Source organism: Rhipicephalus microplus, chromosome 1, assembly GCF_043290135.1.
Source record: "Rhipicephalus microplus isolate Deutch F79 chromosome 1, USDA_Rmic, whole genome shotgun sequence".
Lineage (NCBI taxonomy): Eukaryota > Metazoa > Arthropoda > Arachnida > Ixodida > Ixodidae > Rhipicephalus > Rhipicephalus microplus.
Window position 1 is genome coordinate 272,385,153 of NC_134700.1, and position 15,178 is coordinate 272,400,330.

The 15,178-nt window shown below is 47.4% G+C and overlaps 1 protein-coding gene and 1 non-coding gene across 2 annotated transcripts in view; one reads left to right on the forward strand and one right to left on the reverse strand.

Annotated features, from left to right (window-relative positions):
- Positions 1–5,978, reverse strand: part of Kap-alpha3 (karyopherin alpha3) — a 51,094-nt gene extending 45,116 nt beyond the window's left edge. The window contains exon 1 of the mRNA XM_037436100.2: positions 5,792–5,978. Within this exon, the coding sequence (XP_037291997.2) occupies positions 5,792–5,857 (66 nt within the window). The 5' untranslated portion in view covers positions 5,858–5,978. The remainder of the gene's footprint in view (positions 1–5,791) is intronic.
- A 529-nt stretch (positions 5,979–6,507) lies between these two features.
- On the forward strand, positions 6,508–6,580 carry TRNAV-UAC (transfer RNA valine (anticodon UAC)). The gene has a single exon. It is a non-coding gene; the product is annotated as a tRNA-Val (tRNA).
- The last annotated feature ends 8,598 nt before the right edge of the window (positions 6,581–15,178 follow it).

Here is a 15,178-nt window from a genome sequence, read left to right on the forward strand (position 1 = left end):
CTATTAAGTGCACGAAGCACCTCTTCGATCTCAAGGTTTGTAAAGGGCGAGTCGATTTCCTCGAGCGGCCTTCCCTGATAGACCGGGTAATTCCAGTCTCCGGAGGGGCCAAGCAGAAGCTATCACTCTACCAATTCCTTAAGTAAAGTGGTGTCAGTGACTCCACTGCTCCGCTGTGCTTGAACTAAGCGATTGATTGCCAAGCTCTGATTACTTTTGGAGTTTGTCTGATCGAGTAGTACCTTCAACAGGTTCCATTTACCTCCGTTGAGCATCCGCCCATATACTTTTGAGCAAACCTCGTTCCACTGCTGCCCAGAAAGCTCCTGACAATGTTCTTCAATATCTTTATTGAGGAGAGCTATGCGTTTGCAGAGTCTTATTTAGCTTTTGTGTGCGCCATCTCTCAACCAGCGATATTTTAGCCTCCAATAAATGTGCAAGACAAGAGTCTATTGATCCACCTGCAAGTCAGTTTGGACAATCTTGGTGGCAGGGAGCTCATCCTCCGCGAGCCGAGAAAAGAGTTCCTCTAACGTAGCATATTCGGTCTCATCAGCTTTCCAGCACTTGTTAAACTCGTCCTAGTCCGCCACCCTGTACTCTTTAGGTGGAGCCGCCCGGGTTTCCTGCGTGACTGCAAGAATGAAGTGATCACTTCCCAGGCTTTCCTGCAAATTAACCCACTGAACTTTCCCCACATTTCTGATGAATGCCAGATCCGGAGTGGTGTCTCCTGAAACGGAATTGCCCAACCGGGTTGGGAACTGAGGGTCCGTGACCAGCTCCAAGGAACAGTCAGTCATAGTTTAACAAAGTTTTTCCCTTGAACAGTGGCCTTTGGATAGGCCCAGGCTGGGTGAGGTGCGTTAAAGTCACCGATAGCTACGAGCGGCGACTTGCCTGCAAGGGTAGCTGCCTTTGCGACCGCCGAGGAGAACGCCTACTTGTGATTTTGAGGGCTGCTATAAACATTCAGTACGAATATGCTCCACTTAAGCCAATTATTCAGAGTAATTTCAACCAGTTGAGCCTCCAAAGTAGAGTTGCCCCAGTGCAAGTGTGTGCTCTAAAAATGCGCGTTTGTTCAAAACCAAGACAGCCAGACCCCGTTGACCCTCCCCCACTAAACGATATAGATCAATAGCCGGGCAAGGCAACCGCCGCGTCAGTAGTTTCTTGTAAAGCAATCACATGCGGCTGAACCGTCAATGAAGCAATAAACTGCTGGAGGGAGGCCTTACGCTTCCTGAATCCCGCGCAGTTCCACTGCAAAATGACAAACTAAGTTGCATTGGAAGCCATGGCTGCTGCTACTGGTTTGCAGACTTAATGGCACGCCCATATCGAGGGGAGCCTGATCCATTGGCGTACCGGGGTGTGCAGAGGGAACAAGTGAAACAGGCGACACCAGGACAAAAGAGTTCCCGCCTGGAGCGAGTCTGCTTTCGATCATGGCAACTTTACATGCTACGAGGTCAAAGCATTCCGCCTGCCGTGCTACCACCTTTTGGAATTCTTTGATTGCTCCCAAGACGCCCCAAGTCGGAAGCCGCCGCTACCTCTCCTTTCGTACCTATCTTTCTTCGAGCCGGCCGCAACTCTACTGATGAAGACCGCACCAGGACATTTGCTGTATTTTTGAGAGCTTCAAACTCAACCCTCATCTGCTGAAGCTGCGCTTTTAAGCTAGCATTCTCTTGAAGATAACAATGCAATCCTAGGGTCTTCTTTTTGCTCTGGCAGTGCCGCGTGCATTACCTGTGCTGGCTGCTGTGCCGTGCTTGGCTTGGCACGATCCACCCAGGTCTTGGGAGCTTCTTGGAAGCGTAGCCTAGAGTGGGAGTGTCCCTTGGAGTAGGAGCGCCCCTTAGAGTGGGCGCGCCTCTTGGAGCGAGAGCGTCCTCTTGAGCGGCTGCGACTCTTCTCAACAGCTGGCGAGGGTGAGCGCATCCTCGAGGTTGGTGCCACGCTCGAATCCAGTGACGTCAGACCCTCTTGGTGCTGCCGGCGTTTCTTGGCAGCCTTTCTACGCCATCTTCATCGCCTTACCAAGTAGGGGACTTGGAATCGATGCTGGCAGGGCTTGTCGGCCGTTAGATGTGCCCCCCCCGCACAAGGCACATGACGGCTGGCATTGGTGATCGTTTGCGGGATCGTTGACAGCACACCCACAGCACACTTTCTTCGTCAGTGTCGGGCAGACATCGGCACGATGGCCGAGAGGCTCCACATCCATAACAAACGTCAGTCTGTCTCCTGTTCAAAGTACACCATAGCATGCTCGTACCACACATAACATAGTTGGGTACCTTACGACCACTGAAGAGAACGACGACAGTAGTCGTTTTCTTGATGCGATGCACCTCCATGGCTTTAGGGTTGCGCTGGTCCACAATCATCGCCGCCAACTGTCGCTCATCAACGTCCGCGTCGACGCCTCGCATGACACCTTTGCAGGTATCGTCAGAAGTGGCCGTGTAGGCTGAAACGTGATACTCAGTCGAGCCAAGGCGGATAAGTTGCAGCGCCGCATAGGCACCGGCGTTGCGGGACACTGGCGTAGAGACCACAACGATATTCTGAGTTATGTTCGGGCAGACGATATCCTCCGGCGTTTCTTCCGGGGAGGGCAGTTTTGCAGCTGTCTCCAGGGCTTCGGCTTGACGAATCAGGCTCACCTTCTTGTGATTTAGGCCTCCTTTCGGTTGCACTATGACTTGAATATGGCTCCTCGGCAATCGGGGAAGCCTTGATGTGGCTGCAAAACGCCGATCGACGCCATGCGCGGTGGCCGTGCAATGGCCAGTCGTTCCTCCACTTTGAGAAGAAGCAGACGCTTGTTGTCGGGGAGAACGCTTATTCTAGCCTAAAACAGTCTGCCACCCAGGCACGTTAGTGTCTTCTTGGGAAATAACTTCCCCGTCCACCACCATCACCACCAGCATGATGCCGTTCCGTCAGCACGGGCGGATGCCCAGCCGAAGAAAAGTCTATAAAAAGGGCGAAAAATGGGCATACCAGGTCAAAAATTGGCTCAGGAGAATCCTCTCGATGACATCTGTCGATGGGTGTTGAATTCCGGAGGATTGAAGCAATACTCTGACAGCAATCATTTGAAGACGACAGAGATGCCGCAGCGTCTATCGCCGACGCAAGAGCTCAGAAAAACACATTCGTTTGCACTGGATGCTCGAATGAGGCCTCGTGGACTGTAGTGGTAACTGCATATTTCATTGCGCTAATCACTTCTCTTCGCTGGTCGAGCTTGAGTGTATTGGCGGCATGCGGCATTTTGTAATATTCACTGTAATTGGGCTACATGCAATGCACAAAAAAAACTTTTTTTTATTTTGAACTCGCTGAAAAATATGACACAATAAATAAAATCAAAGTGACTTACGAACGTGAAAAAAAAATATGTTAATGCACAATGGGACGGAAGTGCAACTCTCTGCTCGTGAGCTAGCAGCTGATCGCTGACTGTCACTGTCACTCCCAGCACACTGACAACCATCTACGTACAGTGAAAAATCCCCGACGTCAAAACAAATTTTTGAACATCACTGATGAAAGTAATCTGAGAAATTCTCTTCGCCAAACGACTTAGATAGCACCAACAATGCGTGATTGCACAACCCCAACACGGCGTCACTCACCACGTCTACCTGGGAGTGCGGACAACATTCTGCTCCGATACCAGGCAAAAAAGGAATCGCTTGCAGTGTGCTGCCATCCATCAATGAACATGAAAAACAAATGGCGCAGCATAGGCCACAGTTTGGAAGCGCGAATCGTGAGCCTGCGCTACTTTCCGCTAGCAATGAATGTTATGGAATTCATTCTCTACAAAAGCACTGACGAAAGCTATAAACACGTAAAACAAGGCGAGTTTCAACTGCAAAGATTAGACAATAACATTTACTATCCAACATGGCTGCAGAAAATCTCGCAAAGCTGATATGTGTACTCAGCGGGCTATAATCAAAAGCGCGATTTGCCACGTATTTTCATGAAAGCTTCGCCTCTCGCAAGAACGAATCTGATTTAGCGTGTCATGGACGGTCCGGTATATTGACTGATGCATGCAACATACAAAGTGGTTTGTGTTTGTTTCTTGCTAACCCATTAAACACTGAGGCTATCATCGCCGAACAAGGGAGCGTTAGGGGCGCCTGACTACTACTGATCATCCTCGAGAAAACGCGACAGTCTATGAACATTGAAAATATGCCACTAGGCCAGTCTGGGGAATTCCAGTGGTCCCCCCAACATCCTCCCAGTATCAACACTACTTTAATAGCACACTCAACTCCCCGTGCTCATAGCAAAGCCCACTGATCATATCCAACAAATTATGTGCACAGTGATGGGTCAAAGACCCTTCTCAAGACACACTGGGGTGACGCGAGCGGCTGCAGTATTTCACTGTTAAGCAAGAGGTCGTAAGCTCGATACTTTAATCTGTGCATAATAAATGTATAGCGCATCAAGCATCCGTAGCTGTCTAGTTAGCTGAAATGCAAGTTTCCACTCATCCGCTTACTGAAACGAAACATTTGTGTAGCTGGACGTTTACTTTCGCAGTTTAGAAGCTTAATAGTTAGATATTCCCTTCAATTTTGTGTGTACAAAGGGGGGGGGGGGAGGGGGGACAATGCCTCAATACCCATTTTCCATTCAACTGCAAAATCTAGGAAGCACAAGCTAGAAGATCAAGTATGCTTTATCTATCACTGGGCAGAAAAATACCAAAATAGGAACGAATAACGTTTAATGTACGTCAAAGACCCATTGCCAGTGGTTTCGTGTTAAGCATAGCCCCTTTACAAAACCCTCTGACGCAGTATTTTTCGCAACACCGCGTTGCCTAGCAAAAAGCTGTTGCAACTGCCACGACAAACTTCACGTGCGTACGCGAGTCGCCGCGCCATGGAGCGCTGTCACCGGATCACGATGCACACCACCTCCGACAATGGACAGCGGCGCGAACGTCAATGCTGCGCATTTGCAAAAGCACGTGGTGCCGAGACGGTGTTGCTTTCACTGTATACAAGCTCTAGATTAAATTGAACTTTTTTTTTTGGCGAACGGCTCATCAACATTACTTTTCGAACAGTGCACACAACGAAGGCGGACGCGGCTTGGTGGGAATGGTTAATAATAAGCAGTCGCAGCGCATTAAAAGGCAGCATCGTCTGGAAACGAACTACGCGCACGCCACGTAAACGAGCCGCCGAGTAGTGTCATTCAGTCATATACGTCAAAAACAGCTGTCTGCTAAGTCGGATCGCCCAAGGACCAACGTGCACAAAAAAGATTTTAAAATTACGCAGTCGATCCCGCGACCGCCCCGAGCCTTTCATATGATCCGTTTCGGCACACATGTACCGCGCAGAAATGCTACTAGAACGCGACAACTCGTAAAACGAAGTAACCAGATTTCGATATGCCGAATGAACACAGGAATCGTATGCCTTATTACGATTTCAATCTAGGAAATTGCCCGCAACTCGCACGACTCAAGTTTTGCATTAAACCATCAAATAGGCCTAATAGAGACAAGTGGCCCGGGCTTCACGAAACACCGCGGTCGTGCCGCTTGAAGTCAGCTAGTAAGAACCTCGTTTTCGAAGACAACACCGCACTGATTCACGCTATCGTCAGTTAAGGCGCTCGTCAGGTCGTTCACTCCGTCAACGCGAGCAAGCTCTTCACGAACACGGTAAAGCAGTTAGGCCTAGGGTTGTCAGCGTACAAATGTTGCTTGCAAACGACGGTAAAGACTTACATCTTGATCCTTGCCCTTGTTTTTAAAGTGCTGCAACCTAGATTTCTGTAGGCCATCTGTAGCCATGCTGGCTTCCTTGATTTCGCCGCGACAGTTTATGAAAAACGGAGGCTTCCAGAACCAAACACGTCTTTCAAAATGCCGGTCTGCACTTCATTGATGACGTCACAGGTATTTGAAGGCTGCGAGTGCCAATGTGCAAGTTTTGTTCGTAAATTGACGCGTTAATTAATCAGAAAAAATGCAGCGAGTGTAAGAACGTTGCCACAGAGGTGGCTCAAAATCGTTCAGCAAATGAAAGCTCCAACCAGAGAATCCAACCGGGCCAAACGCTCACAGCGCAGCGCTCATCGTGACTTACGAGGGAGTGAGAATTTTGTGTAACGCATAAAAAAACGAAGCTCAGTAGCGTTATCACTGAAATTCTAGTTTTCTGAGATGAACCTGTAAGCCGAGTTGCGAGATGAGCGTACAACGAGCCGCGCATGCTGTCAGTTGTCTGCTGCGTTAAGCAACGCTACAACACTCCTTCAAATGAAAAACTCAGCATTGAATATAGGTAAGAATTCACGCGACGTTGTTTTGTTCTGCGCGGAGCTTGCTTTGTGTGCAACCATATAACCTAATTATAGTGTACTAAACGTAACATTTGATGTAATAATTTAGTCGTATGAAAGTAGGTTTATGTAGTTTGTAAAACTCACTTACAAGCACCAGGTTCCGTAGTGTAGTGGTTATCACGTTCGCTTTACACGCGAAAGGTCCCCGGTTCGATCCCGGGCGGAACCACATGTTTTTTTTTTTTAATTTATTTTTGCAATAAAGTTGCATTGTCTTCAAACGCCAACCGACAGCTACTGAGATGTGAAAAAGAAAGGAATTTGTTGCTAGCATATGCGCCACGATCGATAGGTGAGCAAGAGCATATTTCTCGCAAATCTGTGATTACAGGTAATCCAATTATGAAAGTAATGCTAATATTAAGTCGTATTTCTTTGTGCACCCAGGGCTATATAGTGAGGAGGTTCTGAAAACAATGGCTGCATCGATGCGTTCGCTACACTTCGTTGCCTTAGTCGACATAACCGTATACTTCGGACCAAGAGTCTATGCTTCGGACAACGACGACGGCGTCAACGGTCAAAGTGAGAGCTTCGACTTTTACAATGTCAGGATTTCGTTAGCATTGGATAACTGACATTTTTGGAGCGAAGCTCTAGGTTCTCACGACGTCCATCGACGCTGAGATGGGGCTATAAGAGGGAAAAGAAGAGAAAAGTGAGCCCCGTAGCTGTCTGTTTAATCCCTCCTCACCCCCATCCCCTGTGAGCTACTGTTGAGGTGTCGCACCCTGATGCAGGGTGCGACACCTCAACAGTAGCTCACAGGGGATGGGGGTGAGGAGGGATTAAAATGATAGAAGTAAAGGTATAGAGAGAGAGAGATGCGCTGGGACAGCGAGCGGGGACATATCGAGGGGATAGGAGAGATAGGAAAGATGGAAACACGGTCGTCCAAGGACGGGGCACCACTTGCGAGAGCTCTTGTCGGCGTCAGGAGATGGCGTAGGGCAGCAACTCCAGTAGGTCAGAGCTACGCTGTCGTCGGAGATCGGCGTCAGGAGGTGACGTAGGACCAGCCCAGTTGGCCAGAGCTACGCTGACGTCGGAGATCGCGAGGGCACAGCCGGTCGGCACGGAATCCAGCGAGCGAGACCGTCCGTCGACGCTGTCGTTGTAGCTATGATGATTGTAGTAGTTTCCGTCGAACTGACAAACAGGTATTGTATACACCGTACACAGAGCGTTTATATAGCGCTCATATGGTTTAAACATCGACTGTAATCGACCACCGTCCGTCCGAGCATCTGTTCAGTCGGCAACTTCAACGTAGGGCCTTGGGCTTCGTTTCATCATCAGCATTCACTTCTTGGGCTTGGATCAGCTGCCTTAATTGTGTTTCTTAACTGCTGGTTTTCAAAACAGTTTTCTATGTTGGCCGTCATTTCACCGCTGCCACTGTTATTCCCGAGGGCAAACCTTCTTAAAGTCAGCTACCGCGTGACTTTTTAGTAGAGAAAGTGGCGGCTTGGGCTGCTGAGGCCGGATAGGCAAAGGCCTATTTTGTTTCTTGCTTTCCTATCGTGCCACTTGAATTCGAGATTAAGAATAGTTTTTATAGTGTTTTTACTATCTTTGAAGTCTGTGCCTAAATACCTATTTTAAATATCAGTGCCTATATGAACGCTATTTAACCTCAAATTTCGCTTTCGAGTACAGTTGGAGACCATGCGGTTGGAGAACCTAGCCTACTCGAAGCCGGAAGACCACATGCATGACGCTGACGCATCAACTCGTCATGCTCACGCACGGTTACATTCGCATGGCATGCCCATGCCAGATCGGGCACGCAAGCATGCAGTGTTGTGTCGTTTCGACGTTCTCTTTCTGCCTGTTTTTGCAGGATGGATCCATCTATATGCGCACACGTTTAGAGAGGCTGGCATGATCATGTATCCTTACCACAATACACACCGATGAAACTGCTCCGGGAAACGATGCATAGAAAATATCCCCCCCCAAGTGTTATGAACGCTGGCACCGGCAAGATGCGATAACGGCGAGAACACCAACGCAAACGAAATGGATCGAGGCAGATTAGTCGCATCGATACAAAGTTAGAAAAAAATAATGCACATACATTGCGTTTGTATATTTTAATGTTTCTGCACATCTTCATAATTATATTGTAGGCAATTAACAGATTGCACAAATTACACACGTCGCCTTGAATAATTCTCGCAGAGTCACGTACTACTTTGACGTACGCAGGTCCATTCCTTGTTGTATAAGTCATCTTCATGACACTATGCTGGGCGAGTGCCCGTGGCATAAAGGTCAAGTGGCATTCAGTCTGACATTTCACCTCTTTTAGGGGCGTGTAGCATTGCAAATCCTGGCAGATGAGATCGCGAGCGCCCAGTGCGTGCATTCCCCTTGCCTGCTGGAAATTCTCAAACCTGATTAAGTGCCCTTCAAGCTGTTCAGAGACATAAAAGAAATTGACCCTGCGCAGAAAGAAAGACGCTTCTATTTGCGCCTGTGTTGCCCTTCTCAGCCATGCCGAAAAGAAAGAGACTCAGGAGCATGCTTATTCGACGGTAGACACTTGACTCGCCATGCTGGACTAGAAAAGGAGATGCCGTATTCTGCAAACCCTGCGGGGAAAAAAAAATGCATGGCTATGCTAAACCACTGGCGCCTTTGTATCACCATAAACTAAAACATTTCTGTTTGTTTCCCTGTCGTAGACACAAATCCCACATGTATTTCTTCGAAAATAATATTTTCTCAAAGTTTATCGCGCCTATATTTACAATTTTGGGGGTCTGAAACAGTGTTTTGTTCGCCTATTTCTCGCACTTAAAACCCGGTTCCTTCGTGAATATAAACCCGGCCTCTAGTCATGACGCCTACCAACCAGACAGAACAGACCTCGACTGTCTGTATATTCGCTCCAGTTAACATCGTTACGAGACAACCAGTCGTATGGTGGCAGTGGCGTAGTCAAGGTTAGTACACCTAGAGTTACTGTATATGTATGCTACCTTTAGCATATATACAGTAACTCTAAGTACACAAAGCTCGTCTCTCCCCCCCCCCCGCCTCCTTCCGAAAAAAAATTGTGCACCTACACACCCCCGAATGGCCGTTACACCGTCGGATCCATTGCCGTGCGCATGGATGGTACTAAATTGGAGTACAACTTTTACCGCCTCCCCCGCGGTAGAGTCAGGAAAAAAAAAAAGAAAAACTCCAGCATCGATGCAAAAATGAAGCACAACGGGCCATCAGGTTCCCGCTCACAACGGGTCATCCGGTTACCGGTGGTGGTGCAACATTTATTAATTATTAAATGGTTACCCAGAAGTGAGACAACTGTGTTGGGGCCATGATTGGCCTTGGAATTACTATTCTGGAGTTCCACTGGCAAGCAACGCCGCCTGCGTCCGTTGAACCAGGGTCTTCTGGCCCCTGAGGTCCTGACAGCTGAACAGGGGCGCTTCCCGGTACTCTCTCGTGAGGTTGGGGTTGGGGGACAGATGGGTTTCATTGGCACACCCAGACTTTGAGGAAGGCGTCAGCCACCTCTTCACCGAACTGGCACGCGCCATCACAGGATGAATTGAAATGTAAGGCGCGCAATGTAAACATTCTTTGAATGCACCATCAGGTGTCCTCAGTCTCGTCGGAAAGCATATTAAAAATTTGCCCCCACCGCCCCGAAGGGAATCGTGAGGAACATTTCCTGCGCCGAGAGTACACGGTGTAGTACATTTAGTGGCGTAAATTAATGACGAGACGAGGATTTGTGCTGTAACTATTTACACATTCATCAGCCAGCAAACGGTCGAGAGTGAAGCGCGCGCTTCACGCCGGGTGAGTGGGGCTCAGGGAGGAGGGAGAGCGAACGGCGAAGCAGTGCAATAAATGTACAGTCAAACCTCAATATATCGAACACGGATATATCGAATTATTGCCTATATCGAACGGTTCCTATATCACGCGGGAAATCGCATGCGTTATTGATTTTTTTATTTCGAACAAAGTTTGACATATAATGGATATATCCACATTTTTTTTTGCTGTGTTTATGCTGTGTTTATTTGCTGACAATGTATTTCAGTGTTGCTTGATGATTATTTTTATTTTCGTGGGAGGTCCCGCCTGCGGTTCTTACCTTGGGACCTCCCAGTGAATCTGTACCCATGCACTTTTCCATGTTCACACTTGATGAATAAAGTTGATGATGAATGAATGAATCGAACTCAGCCACCCCAAACCGCCCGCGCTCCATTGACAGGCGGCGAGCTTTCCCGCAACTCTCGAAAGTTTTTTTATTTTTTTAAATTTATTTCCAGGTACTGTTGGCCGATTGGGCCGTTACAGGGGTGGGGTAGAAAACTGACATAACAACCGTCATGTCATGCGTAAAAAGGAATGCATAGCCGATACAAAAGGAATACATCACTATACTACGTTCTACGACTTACATGCTACATCACATACATCACAAAATACACTTCCCAATATTACATCCTACAACGCACATGAGACAAGTTACAGCAAATAGATTCATAGTCAAAAGATGACAGGCACACACACCAAAAACAGCAATAACCGTTTACGAAGATTCACTTAGAAAATATTTCGTAACATTGTTTTCAAAATGTTCTGCAGTTTGAGAATCACGTATAGCATCGGGTAATACATTCCAGTCTTTTATTGTTCTAGGGAAAAAAGAGTATGCATATGTGTTGACACGACATTGAGGAACTAGATATTTTCTGAGGTGGTCACTTCGCAGGCTCCGCACTTGACGGGGAATTAGGTACTGCTCTGCAGCAAAGTTAAATGTATTTTGGAAAGCAGAAACAAGAATTTAAGTCTGGCTATGCGACGGCGGTCCACGAGGGGCTGTAAATTTAATTCTTGCAGCATCTGTGTAACAGAATCTTTACGAGAATATTTTGAAAGAATAAATCCAGCCGCCCTTCTTTGTACCCGCTCGATGTTTTTAATTAATCCTTTTTGATAAGGGTCCCATATGATGCTTGCGTATTCCAGTGTAGGCCTTACTATTGTTAAGTACGCTGTTAACTTTACGGGGGCTGGAGCCAGTTTTAATTTGCGACGTAAGAACCATAACTTCTTTTCAGCAGTAGAGCAAATATTACTGATATGTTGGGTCCAGTTCAGGTCTTCAGATATTGTTACTCCTAAGTATTTACATCTGTTAACGGTAGCTAACGCAGTGGAACTTAGTTGATACTCGAAATTTTTGACGTGCTTTACTTTGTAACTCGCAAAACAACCGTTTTTTCTTTATTTATTTGCATTTTCCATGTTTCGCACCATTTCTCGATAGATGCCAAGACATCGCTGAGTATTTTTTGATCATTATGGTTGCATATTTCTCGATAAAGTAAACAATCATCGGCGAACAGTCCAGGGGCGGCGCCAGGATGTTTTTACTGGGGGGGCAACCACGAAAAGTGAGTTCCTCCGGGGGGGGGGGGGGGGGCAAGCTAGCTCTGCTCCTACTAGGTTTTCAATATATGCTTCCGGGCACTTGGGTGGGCATAGGGGGGGCAGGCGAGAATTTTGGGGGGGCTCCAGCCCCCCCTTGCCCCCCCCCCTGGCGCCGCCCCTGGAACAGTCTAACAGTAATATTTTGAGGCGTGTAGCGGTAGAGTGGCGGGCGTTTACGAATGCTGCACACATCGATGGCGCTGAGAGCGCCACTTTTAAGGTAGCGGCGTACGCGCGCCGCAGCCTTGCAGCTTGCAGTCGTTGAGTCTCTATGGTGTCAACGGCACACTGCGCACTTGTTGGGAGGATTCGCTCGCAGAATTTCAAGCTGGACGGTTGTGTCCTCGCGATCTCCGACGCCAGCGTAGCTCCCGCCGACTGGTTCGCCCTCCGCGGTCTCCTGACGCCGTGCAGCTCTCGCATTGTGGTGCCCCGCCCTTGGACTGCTTCGACCGGATCCCCACTTTCCTATCTCCTTCTTTTTTCCGTCGCTTGCCTGTCTATTTCTTCATCTATTTTCCTTCTATTCTTTTTATCCCTCCTTCCCCCCACCCCTATAAGGCACTGCGCCGTGTCGCCTGAAGGCAGACAGAAATTAGGTGCCTTTTTCCTCTTCCTTCTAACCACTACCACCACCACACTGCGTAGGCACTGCGCCGTGCTCCCGACCGGGCCGCAGAAGTTAGGTGCCTTTCACATCTTCTAACCACTACCACGTTATGGACCCTCAAGATGTGTGCAAATTCATGCGTTTCCTCAATTGATGTTAATACTTCATTGTCCTGGACTGTTTGCGCCCCCTAGCGCAGCCTATCTTTAGGAGCGAAGCTCCTTAAGCCATGGGTCGTGCGTCCGCGATGTATTTAGTGGTGGTAGTAGTCGTCGTAGTAGTAGTTAGCCACCACTTGTTTAGTCTTTGGAATGTCTGCTGGATGGCAGTACTTCTATATGATGAATATATGATGAAAAGATGCGCGATGGCGGTACTTGGAGTGTTCACTAGATGGATGGACGGACAGACAGACAAGCAGACGGACGGTCGAGCGGGTGGACGGACAGACAGATGTTCGGACGGATGTTTCGCCTCACTCATCTTCATTCACTCCGTATATATGCTGTGACTTTCTTTTTTAATCTACCGACGTTGTACATTGAACAAAGAACTTTATTTCTCAGTCCATTGACTGCATTCCACTTGCATATGCCACGAGCGCACGTATGTAGCCAAGTGCGGCCGCCAAAGCAGGCTTCTCTACAATACGATGTCCGATGAGGGAAAACTTGCTTCCGGGCGCGCGTGCGTTCTTATTATGGCGAAGTGCTCTACGCTGAAATAAGAAATTGACAGAATCAATAACTATTTTTACCAACTTCAGAATATCGGTTATTTACATAAAGGGGAGATCAAAGCATCCAATTTAACGTTCAAGTTCCAGCAGCAGCACAACCAGCTACGAGGGTCACCACATGACCGGACTTGTTCTCGTTTCTGATTAATTTAAAGGAGCACTGACAAAATTTCTAAGGCGACATAGTGAGCGAGATAGATATATCTGGAGACATACACATCATCTACGAAATATCAAGGCAAATATAGCTTAGAAAATATTTAAAATCAATCTTAAAGTGCATGCCACGCAACTGAGCAACATTCGGAGCTTCTCACGACGCCGACATCAATGCGGCGGGATTGTAAACAAACCTACGACACGGGCTCATGTTGACCGTTTGCTTGGCACGCGCCTTCGCTGCTTGCGATTTCGTCCTCCGTCACTGTTTTGCGTGGTCACGTGACCAGCTGCCCGCCCAGCTCGGTGCTCTTCGAAAGCTAAACTGAGACTGGAAGCTCTGAAAACACCTTTAAATAAATAACCATCGCGCAGACGAGGCTTCCAGCCGTGATAAGTGGGCCATAAATAATCTACCTATTGCAAAAAACAAAAAAGAACACTTTTCATGTGTAAGTGCTCCTTTAATTACACGACCTTAAGTATAGTGATTTCTCAATTGTACAAAAGTCGGTTTAACGTATATTCTATGCAAACATGTTTCAGTTAAACTGATTTCTGAATAGCGCTATTCAGAAATCGCGAATACTTCACTTGAATGAACTTGATCTTCGGACAAGGGCTTATGTTTGAGATCAATTCTGTGAAGTTATTTTAGCGCTCACTAGCGTAAGCCATTCGTCGGCGGCGGTGCAACATCGACCGCCGAGTCAAAGGGGTCGTGCGGCTGATTAGAATGAGCCACGGGCAGCTTAGGGCCGTCGCCGAGGACTTCGGAGGATGTTCTTCGGATGGTGGATCCCTGGCAGCCTAGCCCCCTTGCGCAGCAACAACCGTTGGGCAAATAGTTCGACTCATCACATTTAGAAATTGTTTCCGGTGTTTGTCCGGAACTAAAAGAAGGCGACGAACAAGTCGTAATGACTGAGACACGTTAGAATCTTGCGTCTCTGGCCGAGGCTGTAGGATATATTCGAAAGTTTTGATACTTCGTGCACAGCAATAAGCTGTGCCAGAAGCCGTGCATACAACCGTTGATTCTCTGGACAACTTTCTCATGCGCCTTAAGAGCGTCATTCCTAATAAAAAATTACCAAAATTTTAAAATTAAATTGTATTTGACGCTTGACTCAATATCCACTGCAGTTGTGTTCTAGTGAATACATGGTTTGGTGAAATTTAAGTTAACCAAACTATTTTCTTGGACCCTTGATCAAGTGAGAGTTCGCTGTACGCGTATCGCTAAAGATCCCAGCACAACATGTCACACCAAGTTTTCAGCCACCCCAACAACTTAAGTTGGCAAGAGCGAGTGTCATTGCTCAGGCTTAAGTGGTAGCGCGTCCCAGAAAACTCGGCACAAAATAGTTTCAATATTTTATGTAGCAAAATTTTCTTGTCAACCCTTAAGAAATTCATAAAAGTAAATTTTTTTTTGCGAGTCTATCTCTGCATCGCATTTGCAAGCACCACGCTAAAGGAATTTCAAACATGCATACGTACATCATCTGCAATTCCTTCTGCGTTTCAAATTTGTGTTACTAATGGTGGAGATGTGAAGCAAATGTGGAACAGCACTTCACTCTAAGGAGGTTTAAAGGAACTACTGAACTGCTCTGCAAAAATGAACTGGCACAGCAGCAGCCAACAAAGATGCCACCGCCTCATCACTATTTCATGCCAATCAAGCCAGCCATCAAGCAAATGACTAGAAGCAGCACAAAAACGACAACAAAAAGGAACACACGCAACAGGACTATCACTGTCCTGATTGTGAGTTACTTTTC